The 17,197-nt window shown below is 48.7% G+C and overlaps 1 protein-coding gene across 1 annotated transcript; it reads left to right on the top strand.

Annotated features, from left to right (window-relative positions):
• The first annotated feature begins 1,672 nt into the window (after window positions 1-1,672).
• SPMIP11 (sperm microtubule inner protein 11) lies at window positions 1,673-17,186 on the top strand. The gene is made up of 4 exons (XM_084751192.1): window positions 1,673-1,795; window positions 12,787-12,909; window positions 16,236-16,380; window positions 17,015-17,186. The coding sequence occupies exons 1-4, from the start codon at window positions 1,717-1,719 to the stop codon at window positions 17,061-17,063; spliced, it is 396 nt and encodes a 131-aa protein (XP_084607318.1). The 5' UTR covers window positions 1,673-1,716; the 3' UTR covers window positions 17,064-17,186.
• Window positions 17,187-17,197: the final 11 nt, after the last annotated feature.

Below are 17,197 nucleotides of genomic sequence, written 5' to 3'. Positions count from 1 at the left end.
GCCTAGTCCTGGAAGCTTCTAGCCTCCGTACAATCTAACCAAGGCCTAGAATGTTTTCAGCCTCTGAGACTGCTAATAAGATCACCCTTGCCGGGTGGTGGCGCACACCTTTAATCCCAGCACTCGGGAGGCAGAGGCAGGCATATTGCTGTGAGTTTGAGGCCAGCCTGGTCTACAAAGCCAGTCCTGGACAGCCAAGGCCACACAGAGAAACCCTGTCTCGAAAAACAAAAACAAAAAAAAAATCACCCTTAATTGTTCTTTCTGAGCTCTGGGCTGCCTGGTTGAACTTGGCTGTTCTGGCTCAAACTCCTCTCCCAGCTGACTTACTCAATCTGGCTTCTCTCTCAGCCTCTGAATTGCTCTGCTTGGCCTCAAACTAACTCAGCCATCTGCTCTAATCTGGCTCCTCCTTCTCTGGCTTGTTCCGTCTTCACCTGTGTCTGTTTTGTTTTCTCATTCTATCTCTTTCTGTAAAACTCTTCCGGTAAAATGGCCCCTCTCATTTCTCTCTCTCTGCATTGCCCCTTAAGCAGCTTCTTCTCTGTTCTCGTGAGAGTTCTGTATGTCCTATTCTGTCAAATCTTTCTCTGATTTGTCACTTTTTCTGCCACTCAATTAAACATCACTTTCAAATATGGGTGCTTCCTTCTACAAACTAACTTTACCTTTATTGTTTGGGATTAAAAGCATGTACCACATGCCTGGACCTGAGCTTTTCTTCACCTGATACTTGCTCTATACCAAGCTGGCCTTGAACTCAGATCTGCTTGCCTCTGTCTCCTGGATTAAAAGCTTGTTTGGGGGCTGGGGAGATGGCTCAGTGCTTAAGAGCACTGGCTGCTCTTCCAGAGGACCCGGGTTCAACTTCCAGCACCCACATGGCAGCTCACAACCGTCTGCAGCTCCAGTGCCAGGGGATATTGTACAGTCACAATACACATAAAATAAAATTAAATAAAAAGTCATTTTTTTAAAAAAAAGCTTGTTTGAGCCGGGCATGGTGGCACATGCCTTTAATCCCAGCACTCGGGAGGCAGAGGCAGGCCGATCGCTGTGAGTTCGAGGCCAGCCTGGTCTACAAAGTGAGTCCAGGATGGCCAAGGCTACACAGAGAAACCCTGTCTCGAAAAACCAAAAAAAAAAAAAAAAAAAAAGCTTGTTTGTAGTTCAGCTGAATCACACAGACCTAGACGGTCTTTGGATGTGATCTCTTGCCAGAGCAGCCATGTTCTGGATTAAGATTCCTCTATGACTGAGGAGAAAAGGAATGATCTCCTCCAGCACAGGACCTTTCACTAGTACATTACTGACATCCCTGAGGGAAACCACGCACCTTCTGATTGGACAGCAGGTCTGCGCCACAGGAGGATCTTCATGCCTGACACACTGTAAACCTGGTCAAAACAAAGCAGAAGCAGGGAGGCAGGCGGATCTCTATGAGTTCGAGGCCATCTTGGTCTACAAATGAGTCCAGGACAGCCAGGGGTACACAGAAGAAACCCTGTCTCAAAAAACTAACGAAACAAATAAAAACCAAGGTAATGAAACTTGGTTCAAGCTTCCTGAAATGATTCCATGTCCATGGGGAAACCCATAAAGCCTGTGTCTCATTGGACAAAGGAGATGTCAGTCAAGGTAATTCTTCAGGGCATTACCGTGGTTACTAGAACCTGGTACTCCACTGTAGACATTCTGAGGGAAGGAGGCGCTGAGATGGCTTTCTTCAACTTGTATCTACTAGGATATCAACATCCCTTTCGGTGTAAAAAAAGAATCACAACTGAAGAAGCAGGTAAGGAGAACGTCACACAGCGGGACAGAGGGCCACGCCTTCCCTAGACACATTTTAGCCACTTACCGGTCACTTCCTTTCCTAGCAGGATTAGAAAGGTATCTTTCATTAGCAGCTTTTCTGTTTTTGTTTTATTTTGGTTTTAGTTTTCGTTTTTCAAGACAGGGTTTCTCTGTGTAGCCTTGGCTGTCCTGGACTCACTTTTGTAGACCAGGCTAGCCTCAAACTCACAGCGATCCGCCTGCCTCTGCCTCCCGAGTGCTGGGATTAAAGGCGTGCGCCACCACCACTCCCAGCTTCATTATCAGCTATTATCATAGTTAAATGTACTTAGCAGGGACAGTAGACATTCAGCCTCACTTTCTGTTATTTCATAGCCTTATTAAGATACATCATTTGAGCCAGGCAGTGGTGGCACACACCTTTAATCCCAGCACGCAAGAGGCAGAAACAAGTGAATCTCTGAGTTCAAGGCCAGCCCGGTCTACAGAGTGAGTTCCAGGACAGCCAGCAGCACACAGAGAGACCTTGCCTTGAACAAACAAACAAGACACAAGATACATAGTTTAACTAAATAATCTAATTAATTTGGCAAGCATTAACTAAGCAGCACCTACTCATGTGCTTCTGCCTTATGCCGGAGACTGAGTGTACAAAGATGGCCAGAAGGTCTTTACTATAGAGGATCCAACTGAGGAGGCAGATGGGGAGTCACACAGAATGTGTAGCACTGTATACGATTAAATTAGGTAGACTGTTGACCTCCAAGGAGTAGTAAACCCGTAGCACCGTGGGGTTTGAGAAACAAATGGCGGGAATCATTAGGAAAGATTTCACGCAGGCAATGTCTCCAGAACCAAGGGTGAAAGCACAACTGAAGTACATCAGGTGAACAAGAGAGCTGGCACTGGCAAAGGACTAGGGACTTAGGTCCATGTGAGGTAAAACCAAGGGCTGGGACACTAGGAAGCAGGCCTTGAAAACAAGGCCAAGGCCAACTAGTGAGGGCATTGCAGACCTTGAGGAACGTCTTCATTTCCTAGGGAGACGCTGAAGAACTTGAGCATCTGTTTGATCTGTATTATATTCACAATGCCCAGCCATGCATCCTATGCTTAATCAGTATTTTTACAATGAATGAATGAATGGGTGGATGAATGAATGAATGAATGAATGGTTCTGAATGACTATAGAACAGGAAGTTTGTAGGAAATCACATTTGATTTATGTCTTAATAATCGAAAGCATAGAATTGGAGGGGAAGTTCTGGGAGAATGGAAATGTATGTGAGGGAAATTACGTATGGGGAGGTCCTGAGCAAAGTATTTTGGGGACGGGGAAGAAGTGGGTGGGGAAGGATGACATAAGGCTCCGCTGGGCACGCACACTACCTCTTCCTTCTACTTCCATTAAAGTTGTTTCTCTATCCATTTTCTGGGTTAGATGTAGTACCCCTGCCCCAGTGCCCGCACTGCACCAGGTCTCAGCATCATACGATGAAACTAGTCTTGCTTTCAAATGAAGGAATCAGCCGGGCGTGGTGGCGCACGCCTTTAATCCCAGCACTCGGGAGGCAGAGGCAGGCGGATCTCTGTCAGTTGGAGGCCAGCCTGGTCTATAGAGCGAGTTCCAGGACTAGACAGAGAAACCCTATGTCAAAAAGAAAAGAAAGGCTGGGCGTGGTGGCGCACGCCTTTAATCCCAGCACTCGGGAGGCAGAGGCAGGTGGATCACTGTGAGTTCCAGGCCAGCCTGGTCTACAAAGCGAGTCCAGGGCAGCCAAGGCTACACAGAGAAACCCTGTCTGGGAGGGTGGGAGGAGACCTAGCTGTAAGACATTTTCTTAATTACTGACAGATAAGGAAGGGCCCAGCCCACTGCGGGTGGTGCAGCCCTTGGGCTGGCGGTCCTGGGTTCTATAGGAGACCAGGCCGAGCAAGCCAGTAAGCAGCACTCCTCCATGGCCTCTGCATCAGCTCCTGCCTCCGGGCTCCTGCTCTGAGTTCTTGTACTGACCTCCTCCAGTGATGGACTATGTGGAAGGCAAACAAACCCTTTCCTCCCCAAGTTCCCTTGGTCATGGTGTTTCATCACAGCAATGGTCACCCTGACTAGGACAGTGCGCTATGAGATGGCCCGAGGGCATCAGCTCACTCCAGTTATTCACTCTGGTCTTGTGGCACCAGAGGCTGGAGCTTTGGCCAGATTGGTGACCTAGATAGAATTTAAGGCTGAAGACTGGACTCCAAGTACATTACTCGTGCCTGCTGCTTACTTCCCCCAGCTCCGACTTTATACGTTCCGCGTGCCCCCTTAAGATATGGGCAGACGGGGGCTGGGGAGATGCCTCAGAGGTTAAGAGCACTGACTGCTCTTCCAGAGGTCCCGAGTTCAATTCCCAGCAAACACATGATGGCTCACAACCACCTATACCCTCTAATGCTCTCCTCTGGCATGTAAGTGTACATGCAGGTAGAACATTCATATAAACAAAATTAAAAAAAAAAAAAAGATTGTGGGATTGCCGGATGTGGTGACGCATGCCTTTAATGCCAGCACTCGGGAGGCAGAGGCAGGCAGATCGCTGTGAGTTCGAGGCCAGCCTGGTTTACTAAGCGAGTCCAGGACAGCCAAGGCTACACAGAGAAACCTTGTCTCGAAAAACTAAAGTTATACATGGTGTACTCTGTCAGCTGGTCTCCATATTTTTATCTTTGTTTTGGTTTTTTTGGTCTATTTGACTTTAGGCAGGGTCCCACTACATGGCCCTCGCTTACTATGTAGACCTAGCTTGCCGGCTCCACCTCCCAGAGCTGAGATTAAAGGTGCAGGCCCATAAGCCTACTTATTTTAGCAGATTTGAAGAAGAAAGAAAATAAACTCATAGAGTCAATCTATCATTTTTCATTAAAAAAAAAAAACATTTTCGGTGACATAATTAAAGAAATTAAGAAGTTAAAGAAAAAAAAATGTAAGACTAGTATGAGGAAATTCTCCACATCCTTCATCCATATTAACCGCCTGCTACCCTGCTGCCGCTCTCTGCTTTGTCCCCTATTTATCCTTTTTCCAGTTAGTTAAAAGTAAGGTTCTCATAATCTTCCCTCTCTACCCTAAACATTTTTGTTTATCTTTCTTTTCTTTCTCTCTTTTTTCCTTTTCCTTTTTAAAAATTATTATTATTTTTTTTTTGGTTGGTTGGTTGGGTTGGGTTGGCTTGTTTGGTTTTTACCCCCAAGACAAGGTTTCTATGTGTAGCCTTGGCTATCCTAGACTCGCTTTGTAGACCAGGCTGGCCTCAAACTCACAGAAATCTGCCTGCCTCTGCCTCCTGAGCATTGGGATTAAAGGCGTGCACCACCACGCCTGGTTCTTTTTTTTTTTTTTAATTATTTATTATTTTTATTTTATGTGCATTGGTGTTTTGCCTGCATGTATGTCTATGTGAAGGTGTCAGATCTTGAAGTTACAGAAAGTTGTGAGCTGCCATGTGGATGCTAAGAATTGAACCCAGGTCCTCTGAAAGAGCAGTCAGTGCTCTTAACCTCTAGGCGGCATCTCTCCAGTCTCTCTTTTTTTCTTTTTGAGACACAGTCTCAATATGTATTCCTAGCTGTCCTTGAACTGGCTATGTAAACAAGGCTGGCCTCAGACTCACAGCTCCTCCTGCCTCTGCCTCAGAAGTGCTAGGGTGAAAGGTGTGGTCCACTGCACCTGCCTGCTTGCATTTCTTTAAAAAAAAAAAAAAAACCCACCGGGCGTGGTGGGGCACGCCTTTAATCCCAGCACTCGGGAGGCAGAGGCAGGCGGATCGCTGTGAGTTTGAGGCTGGCCTGGTCTACAAAGTGAGTCTAGGACAGCCCAGGCTAACACAGAGAGACCCTGTCTCGAAAAACAAAAAACAAAACAAACAAACAAAAAAACCCACCCACAACAGATATCAATTTAGCAAATTTTAGCATTCCTATAACATCCAATTATATACAGTCCAATATTTCAGCTTTGCCAGTTGTCACATTGATGCCTTTTACAGCAAAATGTTTCCTATAAGGATGTGGTAAAGGCTGAGTTCTGTGTCTCTTTGGTGTCTCCTTCAACGAGGAAGGAATGGTTCCCCTATCTTTGTTTCATGCTCTGACATTTTGTAGCGAACAAGCAGGACGTTTTGCAGAATGTTCCTTAATGTGGGTTTGTCTGATGTTTCTCATAATTAGACCTGATCTAAGCATTTGGGGGGGGGGTGACAAGTGACATCAGTACATGCAATTGTTCAAGTGACTCATACAAAGAACCTGATGCTAGGCCACAATGCCACCCAATTCACAGTCACTTCATCCCACCACACGGGCTCTCCAGACTGCACACCATCACCAGACGGGTGGGAACAGTGTAATGTATTTTTAAGAGGTGCACAACTTACAGAACTTTTACTTTAGTCTATTGTTACTATTTTATTGTTACTTAATTTCCTGCTGTGCATACGATACAAACCACACTTATTTACAGGTATGTACACACAGGAAAAGCATGGTGGCAAACAGAGTTCAGTGCTGCCTGTGGTTTCCGGCATTTACTGAGTGTCTTAGCGCATGCTTCCTGCACGCGGAGGGACAGCGTACTTCCACTCCGGCTGCCTGGCTCTTGCTCTGACACCTGCCCTCGCTCTCTCCACCCTGTTCTGTGGGTTCAGATCAGCTGCACTCTGACTTAAGCAGCGGCTATGTAGGAAACCTGTTAATACTCATTCTCCTCTCCTGCCTCTTACTACTATGGAATATTTTTATCACAATTTGTCTTTGAAGGATGGGTTTTTTTCCCCCCCCTTTCCTAGTGGGTGTTGAGTGTTTAAACATTCAGCTCAAAAAGCGCCTCCTCAATGTTCCTTTATTACATATCTTCATAATGAAAACCCACAGAAGTGAGTCAACACACGCAGTCACACATGCTTCCAGTCCCCCATCCTTGCCTTCTTTTCCTGATTTACACACACACACACACACACACACACACACACACACACACGGCTTGGAGAGGTGGCTTGGTGGTTACGAACACTGGCTGGCTGATCTCCCTGAGGACCTGGGTTCGGTTCCCAGCACCCACGTGGCAGGCAGCTCAGGATAATCTGTAACTCTGGTTCCAGGGACTCCCGATGTCTTCCTCCGGTCCCCATGGATACCAAATGCATGCGGTGTCCACACACTCAGGCACACACATGCACATAAAACAAAAACAAATCTTTCTGTTAATGGGCAAACTCAAGTGGGAAGGGAAAGGCAGCATGCTTCCGTCTATCCTTAATGGCAGAGCCCCGGTTTCATCATGTAGCCAGAGTTGTGCAGTCCAAAAGAGCTAACACTGCACAAACCCGCAGGGCTTCCATTCTCCCGCCTGTACATAGAGATAATGCCTACCTTTTTCCTGCTGAGACTAAACGATGCGAGCCATGTGCAATGGCTCATGCCTGCTGGGCATGGCAACGCACACCTGTAATCCCAGCACTCAGGAGGCACAGGGAGGAAGAGTGCCCCAGTGCAAGGGCAATCCAGACTACACAGGGAGTTCTGGGACACACGCAATTTAGTTATTTACATGCAGACTATAAGTGGCCTGGGTTGTAAGGCTCAGTGTGTAAAGCGCTTGCAAGGAGAACCCAAGCCCCAGAACACACATAAAAGCCTGGTGCAGGAGTGCATACGCCTGTCACACCCTGTGGCCGAGACAGGAGTTTGTGGTGGCACATCGTTCAGTCAGCCTGGCCATATGCAGCGGTGAGCAGAGAGAGAGAGAGCCCGTGTCCCTAACAAGGTGTAAAAGCAAGAACTGACACCCAAGGTTGTCATTTGAAACACACACACACACACACACACACACACACACACACACACACACACACACACAGGGACAGAGGGAGAGAGAGAAGGATGGAAGGAGGGAGGAAGGGAAACACTTTTCTAATCCTGCCTACCAAGTCCTCTGCTCAATCATCTTGCTCTCTCTGACCTGCCTGCCTGGCTGGTGACCCACATGCTCTGAGACAAGATGCTGCCTGTAACCTCCAGCAGAGGGCACTGTAGTTCTAGCTTTTCAAACAGGAGCATGTGTGGCCTCGGTTCAGTCACACACATGTAGCCACACATGAACCTGGCCAGAGACCCTCAGCCTTTGTAATGTATAGAACTGTAAGGAACTGTATCTTGAAAACCTATCCATGCTTATAGCTGCTACAGGCCACCAAATCGCATCCCCCATCAAACTAGTGAAGAGATGCTCACGCTATTCAGAATCAGCTTGGAAGCCTCCAGAGGGGGCCCAGTTCCTCACTGATGACTTCACAGAAGCAGATGGGCCACTTTTCCTCCAGGGGTTGCTCTTCCCCCATTGGGGCTGGCCCAACTCTCTGGGAGAGTGACCTACCAAGTCCCAGTGCTGACTTTAGGAAATTACATCCTACATTCAGTAAAGCTCAGAGAGCTTGGGCTCTCTCTCTCTCTCTGGATCAAGACAATGATGTCATTACTGCTGCTGCTGCTGCTGCTGCTGCTGCTGCTGCTGCTGCTGCTGCTCCTGCTGTTGCTGCTGCTGGTGCAGCACAGGCCTTTAATTCCAGCACTTGGGAGGATGAGGTAGGCGGAACTCTATGAAATAAAGATGGAGGCCAACCTGGTCTACAGAGCGAGTTCCAGGAAAGGCAGAGCTACACAGAAAAACCCTGTCTCAAAAAACAAACGAACAAACAAACAAAAAACAAGACAAGGATGTCATATCCCCTATCCAACTCAAGGCTGTTTCAGGTGAGCAGACACATTTGCTGAACCCCACCCCTTGCCCCGCCCATCAGCTGTGGACATCTGTAAGGGGACTGATGCTTCTAGTCCAAGTCCTCCCATGTCCCCTGGAAACTCTGATGTTGCTATTTCAACGTCAGGAAGAGTCTCTCTGGAGCCAGACCGCTGAGGTTAAACTCAGGTTTCTGCCACACGTGACTCCGTGACCTCAGGCACATGCCTAAACTTCCCTGTGTCTGCATCTCCTTTTGTAAAATAATGGCCCCTACTTTACAGAGGCGGAAACACTAGCATTAGCCATCTTCATCTGTGGGAAATCCACTTTAGCTAAGTAGTCTCAAGCACTAAGTCCCTCTGCTGCCCCTGCCCCATCTGCTCTCCCTGCACACAGAAGGAGCAGGCACGACACTAACGGAAGATACGGAAGCAAAGAACTGGCCCCATATGGCAAACATACCCCGAGGATCTGGTCCCTGGGCTCTTGCACCTGTCCTCTTCCTCCCGAATCACAGATAATTACCCTGCGTCGAGGGAAACAGTAAGCACAAGATGGCTCCCCGAACATCCTTCAGCAGATCATCCTAATATCTCCAGGCCAATTTCAAGAATTAATACCGCCACCTTTAACCGCAGGCACTCAGGGAGGCAGAGGCAAGCGCATCACTGTTGAGTTCGAGGCCAGCCTGGTCTACAAGCGGAGTCTAGGACAGCCAAGGATGCACAGAGAAACCCTGTCTTTAAAAAAAAAAAAAACTACATAGGGAATAGGGATCATTTTTCAAATAAAAAGCAACATTTATGTGTGTGTGTGTGTAGTCCACATGTAAGCGGTGTGCGCACACGTATGTGTAAATGAGTATGCTTGTGCTCACATAGAAGCCAGAGGAGGGCACTGGATGTCCTATCTCTCTCTACCTTGATCCTCTGAGGCAAGGTCTCCTGATAAAAGTTGGAGCTCCCACTTTTTGACTAGAATTGCAGCCGGCAAGTGTCAGCGATCCCCCTGTGGGTGTCTTCTCCGTGTCTCCTCTGTGCTGTGCTGCAGTCACAGGCACGCGCACCTTGCTATGGGTGTAAGGGTATGAACGCTGGTTCTCAAGTTGGCACAGCAAGCTAACAGTCGGAACTGCTGGGCCAGCCAGCCAGCCAGCCAGCCAGGAGTAGCCGCATTTTTATGTACAACACCATCCCATTTTCTCTCGCCCTGACCCCGTAAACCAGCAATGCTAAGACAAACGGCAAATAATGTGTGTTGGATACCTGTCATCGTTATGAACCAAGAACCTGGAGCCAGGAAGTCAGACCTCAAGGAGTTAGTGAGTCTGTATTCTTTTTGTTTGTTTGTTTGTTTTTGTTTTTTTGGTTTTCTGAGACAAGGTCTCTGTGTATCCTTGGCTGTCCTGGACTCACTTTGTAGACCAGGCTGGCCGAGAACTCACAATGATCCACCTGCCTCTGCCTCCCTAGTGAGTGCTGGGATTAAAGTCGTGCGCCACCAGCCACCGAGTCTGTATTCTTAAACTGAAAACCCTGAAGCCAACCAGCTTCCATTCCAACAGAGGCATTGAGCAAAGCACTGAATAACTGGATTCTAGGACCATCCCTGGCTTATGGGAAAACCTATAACACTGACAACTTTGCGTCATTAATTAGGATGAGTACAAGATCCACCCAAGTACTCTGATGTTACCTGGGGTGTCTTCAAAGTGCACTCAAAGCATTAAATGTGGTTTTGTGGCAACCCCCAACTTATGGCCCAATTCTAGAAGAAGCTACCCACAGGCATTTCTTATATATGACCCCACAGGGACCATGCAGGAAGGGACCAACTAGCTGTGTGAAGAACCTCTGTGGTACCACCTGCCAATAGGGTTGCCTCCCCTGGCACAGTGGAGTTTACTCAGCGCGCCCTTTATCGAGAACATACCTCTGTCGCCATGGCACACTTCTTACCCACCCTGCATTGCGGGCACCTTCCAAACCTGGGCAGTTGGGGGAAGCTATAAGTTTCCAAGACTGTCTCCCAGTTCAACAAAAAGAAAAATGAGCTGGGCGTGGTGGTGCACGCCTTTAATCCCAGCACTTGGGAGGCAGAGACAGGCGGATCGCTGTGAGTTTGAGGCCAGCCTGGTCTACAAAGTGAGTCCAAGACAGCCAAGGCTACACAGAGCAACCCTGACTCGAAAAACCAAAAACCAAAGAGAGAGAGAGAGAGAGAGAAGAAAAATAAAAAACCAAATCAAATCAACCCTAGGAGCAAGGTGAATGCTTGACTCGAGTGGCAGGCATCCAAGTGGGTGAGACTCCAGACGTAGCTACCACCCATGTGGGAAGCTGGGAGCCTGCTGCCTGGACAGTTTGAAATGACAGACAACATCATCTGGTGTAGCTTAAGAACAGTCTGCCGCCTAAGGACCAGACGGCGTTCTCGCTGTCACCTGCGTTTAGAACCGTAATTTACTCTTAACCCAGATCCCGACACCCACTAGAAATAAGCCTGCTATTACTCCTCAATCCACAGCTATTTGTCCATGGACAATACTGCCACTTTCACCTCGCCTAAAATTGAGCAGCCGGGCGCAAATGATACCATTTCCAGGAAATGACCCCTCATTGCTAGAACCTTCCATTAAGGACACATCACCCCCCCTGCTTCAGGCCAGGCTCCCCAGAACAGCACTCTCCCATAGCTTGCAGGACTGCCACCCCCTCTCATATCATCAGCCTCACAGAGGCTAGCGCGCTCGGATGGTATTGTCTTGGTTATGGAACACTAAAGATTTCCTTTGGAGGACAAAAAGAAGAGGGGAAGACAGAGATGGTGAATGAATGAGGCCAAGCTAGGGAGAGGAGGAAAACAACCAGGAAGTAACACCATCCTCACCCTCAAGGAGTTGAGTCAGCGCTCTTCAACAGTTGCCAGAGAGAATACTAAATACTGACCTAGCTCTCAACAAGCATTAATAAGAAGGAAAAGTAAAAATATAAGGGGGTGGGCCAGAGTCGCAGCGCCATAAAAATAGAACACAGACCCTGAGAACATAAGATAAAGAGCTGTGCTTTATTAGGGGCCTGGCTAAGGGAGAAGGGGCAAGGGGCCTAGCCTCTTTATGGCTCGGGTGACAAAATGGGTACAACAGCCAAAAGAAATCTTGGAGCAACCCTAGACACCACCCTTCTTTTCACCTCCTGGCCAGGTCGTACTGTCCTACACCTTAAAGTTGTCATAACCCAGCCCAGTGGTGGTGACATACACCTTTGATCCTGGCACTCAGGGAGGCAGAGGCAGCGGGATTTCTCTGAGTTCAAGAACAGCCTGGTCTACAGAGTAAGTCCCAGAACTGCCAAGGCTACACAGAGAAACCCTGTCTCAAAAATAAATAAAAAAATAAAATAAAGTTGTCACAACCTACTCCTCTTCAGGGTTCTGAGATGCGAGCAGACATTACCGCACTGCACCTCATGGTGGGCACTGCTCGCCCAAAGGGCACAATTCCGTGTGCTGCTGGGAGAAGCAGGCTGCAACGCTGCCTCCACCAGTGCCCATCACTAGTAAAAGCTCCTTGCAAGCTCATCTTTAGCTCAGAATCTAGGACCATGCCTTAAATCCCAGCACTCAGGGAGGCAGAGGCAGGCAGATATATCTGTGAGTTCAAGACCAGCCTGGCCCACAAAGCAAATTCCAGTACAGTCAGGACTAAATAGAGAAACCTGTCTCCAAAAACTGAGAGGGGGGAGAAGGGGAGGAAGGAAAGAATTCCTGAACACCATACAACTTTCCCAGGTCCCCCCAACCCCATCCTTCTCCACATGGCCCAGCATCCCAGGTTCTGATACCTCTGCACACTCCTGGAGCACCTGCAGTGCCTTCCCACTTCTGCTCTGGTGCTGGGAGTTGCTTTTCTTCCATGTCACTCTCAGGAAAGTCCAGGCCACGTTTTTACCTGCACTCGTCCTAAATACCTGTCCAGCATCTGGAGCCCAGAGGGAAGCCACTCCAAGTCAGGGCTCCTGAGAGAAGTGGGGAGCGATGAGTTCTTCCTCCCTCCCCTCTACCTGAGCTTGATAATTTGACTCCTAAGAATTGAACGTCAGGGGCCAGGGAAGATCCCTGCTAAGTACCTACTTGGCATGGAGACCAGGACATCAGAGAATAAAGTAGCCCCATCTGCCAAGTTCTCAAAACGAATCTTCCCATTTCAGACCAGAAGGATGCCGTGTCCACTCAGCTCCCCGCAATTACCTCTGAAAACAGTAATTATTCCATACATCGGAACAGCCACGAGAGGTATCATGATGCTGTGAGGAAGGTGTTGCTGAAAACATGTAAGTACCTCAGAGTGCAGGGCAAGACATGAGTCTGAGTGTCTGGGGAATGGGTACGGCGTGCACGGCAAGGCTACGGTGTGCAAGGCACGGCTACGGCGTGCACGGCACGGCTGCGGCGTGCACGGCAAGGCTACGGCGTGCACGGCAAGGCTACGGTGTGCAAGGCACGGCTACGGCGTGCACGGCACGGCTGCGGCGTGCACGGCAAGGCTGCGGCGTGCACGGCAAGGCTACGGTGTGCAAGGCACAGCTGCAGTGTGCACGGCAAGGCTACGGCGTGCAAGGCAAGGCTACGGTGTGCAAGGCACAGCTGCAGTGTGCACGGAAAGGCTACAGCGTGCAAGGCAAGGCTACGGCGTGCAAGGCACGGCTGCGGCGTGCACGGCACGGCTGCGGTGTGTACGGCAAGGCTACGGTGTGCAAGGCACGGCTACTGTGTGCCTGGCACAGCTGCAGTGTGCATGGCATGGCTACAGTGTGTGCAGCATGGCTATGGTGTGCAAGGCACCGCTACTGTGTGCACGGCATGGCTATGGTATGCACTGCATGGCTACAGTGTATGCAACAAGGCTATGGTGTACAAGGCACAGCAACTGTGTGCACAGCATGGCTACAGTGTATGCAGCAAGGCTATGGTGTACAAAGCAGGGCTACTGTGTGCACAGCATGGCTATGGTGTGCAAGGCACGGCTACTGTGTGTACAGCATGGCTGCGGTGTGCACGGCATGGCTAGTGTGTGCAGCACGGTTATGGTGCCAGAACTGTGAAGACAACACAAAGCTGAAACAATGAAAGCACTGAGCTGAGGAGGAACAGAGCCAGTACCAGCTTTGTAATTTGAACTGAGCGTAAACTCAAAACGAGTTGGGTGACCTTGGGGAAGTTCCTCTGACCATTTAACTCTCCAACCACTTGAAAATGGGAGCCCAGGCAGACGGAGGTGGCACACACCTTTAATCCCAGCACTTGGGAGGTAGAGGCAGGCAGGTTGCTGTGAGTTTGAGGCTGGCCTGGTCTACAAAGCAAGTCCAGGAAAGTAAAGGACATACAGAGAAACCCTGTCTCGAAAAACCAATAAATAAATAAAAAAATAAATAAATAAATAAATAAGAAAAAAGAAAAGAAAGAAAGAAAATGGGAGCCCTGCTCGGCGGTGGGGTGGTGGTGCATGGTTTTAATCCCAGCAGAGGCAGCCTGGTCTACAAAATGAGTCCAGGGCAGTCAAGGCTACACAGAGAAAACCAGAAAAAAGAAAAAAGAAAAACAAAGAAAAGAAAATGGGAGCCCTTTAGTAGGACAGACTCTTCATGCATATAGTATGTCTTAGGAACCTTCAGGGAATTGTGTTCCCTGAGGAAAGCTGGTCCTTGCTGGGGTGTGGTGGCACACATCTTTAATCCTAACACTCAGGAAGCAGAGGCCATCTCTGTGAATTTGAGGCCAGCCAGGATTCTGTTGTCCGAAGAAACCCTGTCTTGGGGGGAAAAAATTCTCAAGACCACAGAGAAAACCAGACAGTATTAGGCCACAATCTGATTTTAAAAATATAAAAATTTAGCCAGGTGTGGTGGCACACGCCTTTAATCCCAGCACTGGGGAGGCAGAGGCAGGCGGATCATTCTGAGTTCGAGCCCAGTCTGGTCTATAAAGTGAGTCCAGGACAGCCAAGGCTACACAGAGAAACTCTGTCTTGAAAACCAAAAGGAAAAGGAAAAGGAAAAGGAAAAGAAAAGAAAGAAAGAAAGAAAGAAAGAAGGAAGAAAGGAAGGAAGGAGGAAAGAAAACTTGCAGGGTACAGTGGCCCATATCTTTAATCCCAGCACATCAGAGACAGAGGCAGGCAGATCCTTGTGAGTTTGAGGCCAGTATAATCTATATAGCAAGTTCCGAGACAACCAAGGCCATGTAAAGAGACCCTGTCTCAAAATCCAAAATGAATGAGTTAATTTAAAACATTACACTAAAAACAAAGCAATTGGGCTGGCTGTGGTGGCGCACACCTGTAATCCCAGCACTCAGGAGGCAGAGGCAGGTGGATCACTGAGTTCGAGGCCAGCCCGATCTACAAAGCCATCTGTCAAGGCTACACCGAGAAACCCTGTCTTGAAAAAACAAACAAAAACAAAACAAAACAAAAAACAAAGCAATTGGGGCTGGAGAGATGGCTTGGTGGTTAAGAGCTTTGTCTGCTCTTCCAAAGGCCCTGGGTTCAATTCCCAGCACCCATATGGGCAGCTCACCACTGTCTGTAGCTCCACTTCCAGGGGTTTTTGATACCTTCATTCCAATGTAAATAGAATATAATTAAATACATTATTAAAAAAAAAAAAGCAATCAAGGAAGACACTCAACATCAACCTCTGGCCTCCATACATGCACCCAGGAACGAGCACATGTGCACATTCATGTGCATTAACACACACACACACACACACACACACACACACACACACACACACACACACACGGAGATGGCTCAGTCCTTAAGGTGGTTTACATTACAAGCATAAGGGCCCGAGTTGGGTCCCCAGGCATGACCGTGCACACTCACAACCTAAGAGCTGCAGAGGGGACAGGTACATCTCTGGGGCTGGTTGCCTGCAGAGCCAAGCTGGCCTAAACATTGAGCCCCAGGCCCTAGTGACAGACCTTTCTGGATGGCCCTTGGGAATATCTAGCACCCCTGCATGACTGCACACACATATACCTGTCTATAGGTGCACCTTAACACACACTGACACCTTACAAGACGCCATCTGTGTGTGGTACCTCAAAGTGGGGTGGTATCATCGTTTAGTTTCAGAGACTTCTAACTTAAGATGAGCAGAGGAAAGCATTAGTTCAAACAGAAGGGACACGAAATGGGTGACGATGATTAAGAACAGTCATTGAGCCAGGAGATGCTGCCACACGCCTTTAAACTAAGCACTCAGAAGGCAGAGGCAGATGGATCTCAGAGTTCGAGGCCAGCCTGGCCTAAAGGCTGCACAGAGAAACCCTGTCTCAAAAACAAACAAACAAACATTGACTCGGTCGACTCCATCTTGTACACTTCCCAAGTGAGCTTCCACTTATTTTCCACCTTCTTGGCATGTCCTAGAGAAGGGCTTGCATAGCAATAGGAAAAACCAAGACTAACCCATCTGACCATGAAGGGTGTGAGGTGCTGGAATCCAGAAGTGAGGTAGGGTGGGGAGGATACATTCCCAGGGCCTCTGCACCTGGCCGCAGCAAGTCACCTGACTCTGCTTTCCCCTCCTGACACAGGAAAAGAAGTGACTCTGGAGAATATCAGTAACCTGCCTTTCTTCCATCCATTCAGTCCCCAATCAGGTCTTCAGAGTCCCTGTGACTGATGCACAGAACTTCAGCTTCTGGCGGTCCAACAACCCGGGCGAGCGTCCAGAGAAAACCGTCACATGGATCCAGGGTCCACGCCACTGTCTCATCAAAAGCCCAGCGACCAGGTCAGGCTGAGAAGGGTCAGGGTGGGAGACCAGGGAAATTCGGTCTCCCTTCACTGAAACCTGTAATATGTTTCAGCCCCACTCAAGAGTGGTGGCGCATGCCTTTAAATTCAGCGCTTGGGAGGCACAGGCAGGTGGACTCTGTGAGTTCAAGGCCAGCCTGGTCTGTATAGAATTCCAACACAGCCAGAGATACAGAGAGACCCTGTTCCAAAAAAGGGTGGTGGTGAGGGGTGTTAGGAGAGGTTTAAAAGTCTCATCAGGGAAGGTGGGCCTCAGGCAGTGGGCAGAGTGGTCACTACACGGTGTCGTAGCCTGAGATCTGTCTGCCTTGTTTTATTTATGGATGAGACTTTTTTCCTCCACAGGCACAGAACCAATGTCTGTGGCATTCCTGTGGGATACTGAAGGAGTTTCCACCCTGACCAGCGTCCATCACCAGTAGCTCTGCACATCATCTCTCTCTCTCTCTCTCTCTCTCTCTCTCTCTCTCTCTCTCTCTCTCTCTCTCACACACACACACACACACACACACACACACACACACACACACACACACACACACACACACACACCGTTCCCTTCCCTGTAGCCTGGCCTGGCTGAATCTCAAGACGTCTGCTCTCTTTTCCAGATTTGTGGATCACTCTATTCTCAATGACAGAATCTTCAGTCTATATTGAGAAGATGCGCTTGCAGGTCAAAGTGAAAACTGGGAGGAGGGCGAGGAGGGATGAAGGTAACCGAGTCTTCAAGTGGAGCCGGAGAGAGGGCTTGGGAAACCAGAATAAACTAACTGAACTAGAAGGTACTTCGG

Source organism: Acomys minous (assembly GCF_964271855.1).
Source record: "Acomys minous genome assembly, chromosome: 12".
Taxonomy (NCBI): Eukaryota; Metazoa; Chordata; class Mammalia; order Rodentia; family Muridae; genus Acomys; species Acomys minous.
The sequence above is the reverse complement of the archived record's forward strand: the minus strand, read 5'-3'. Positions and strand labels throughout refer to the sequence as shown.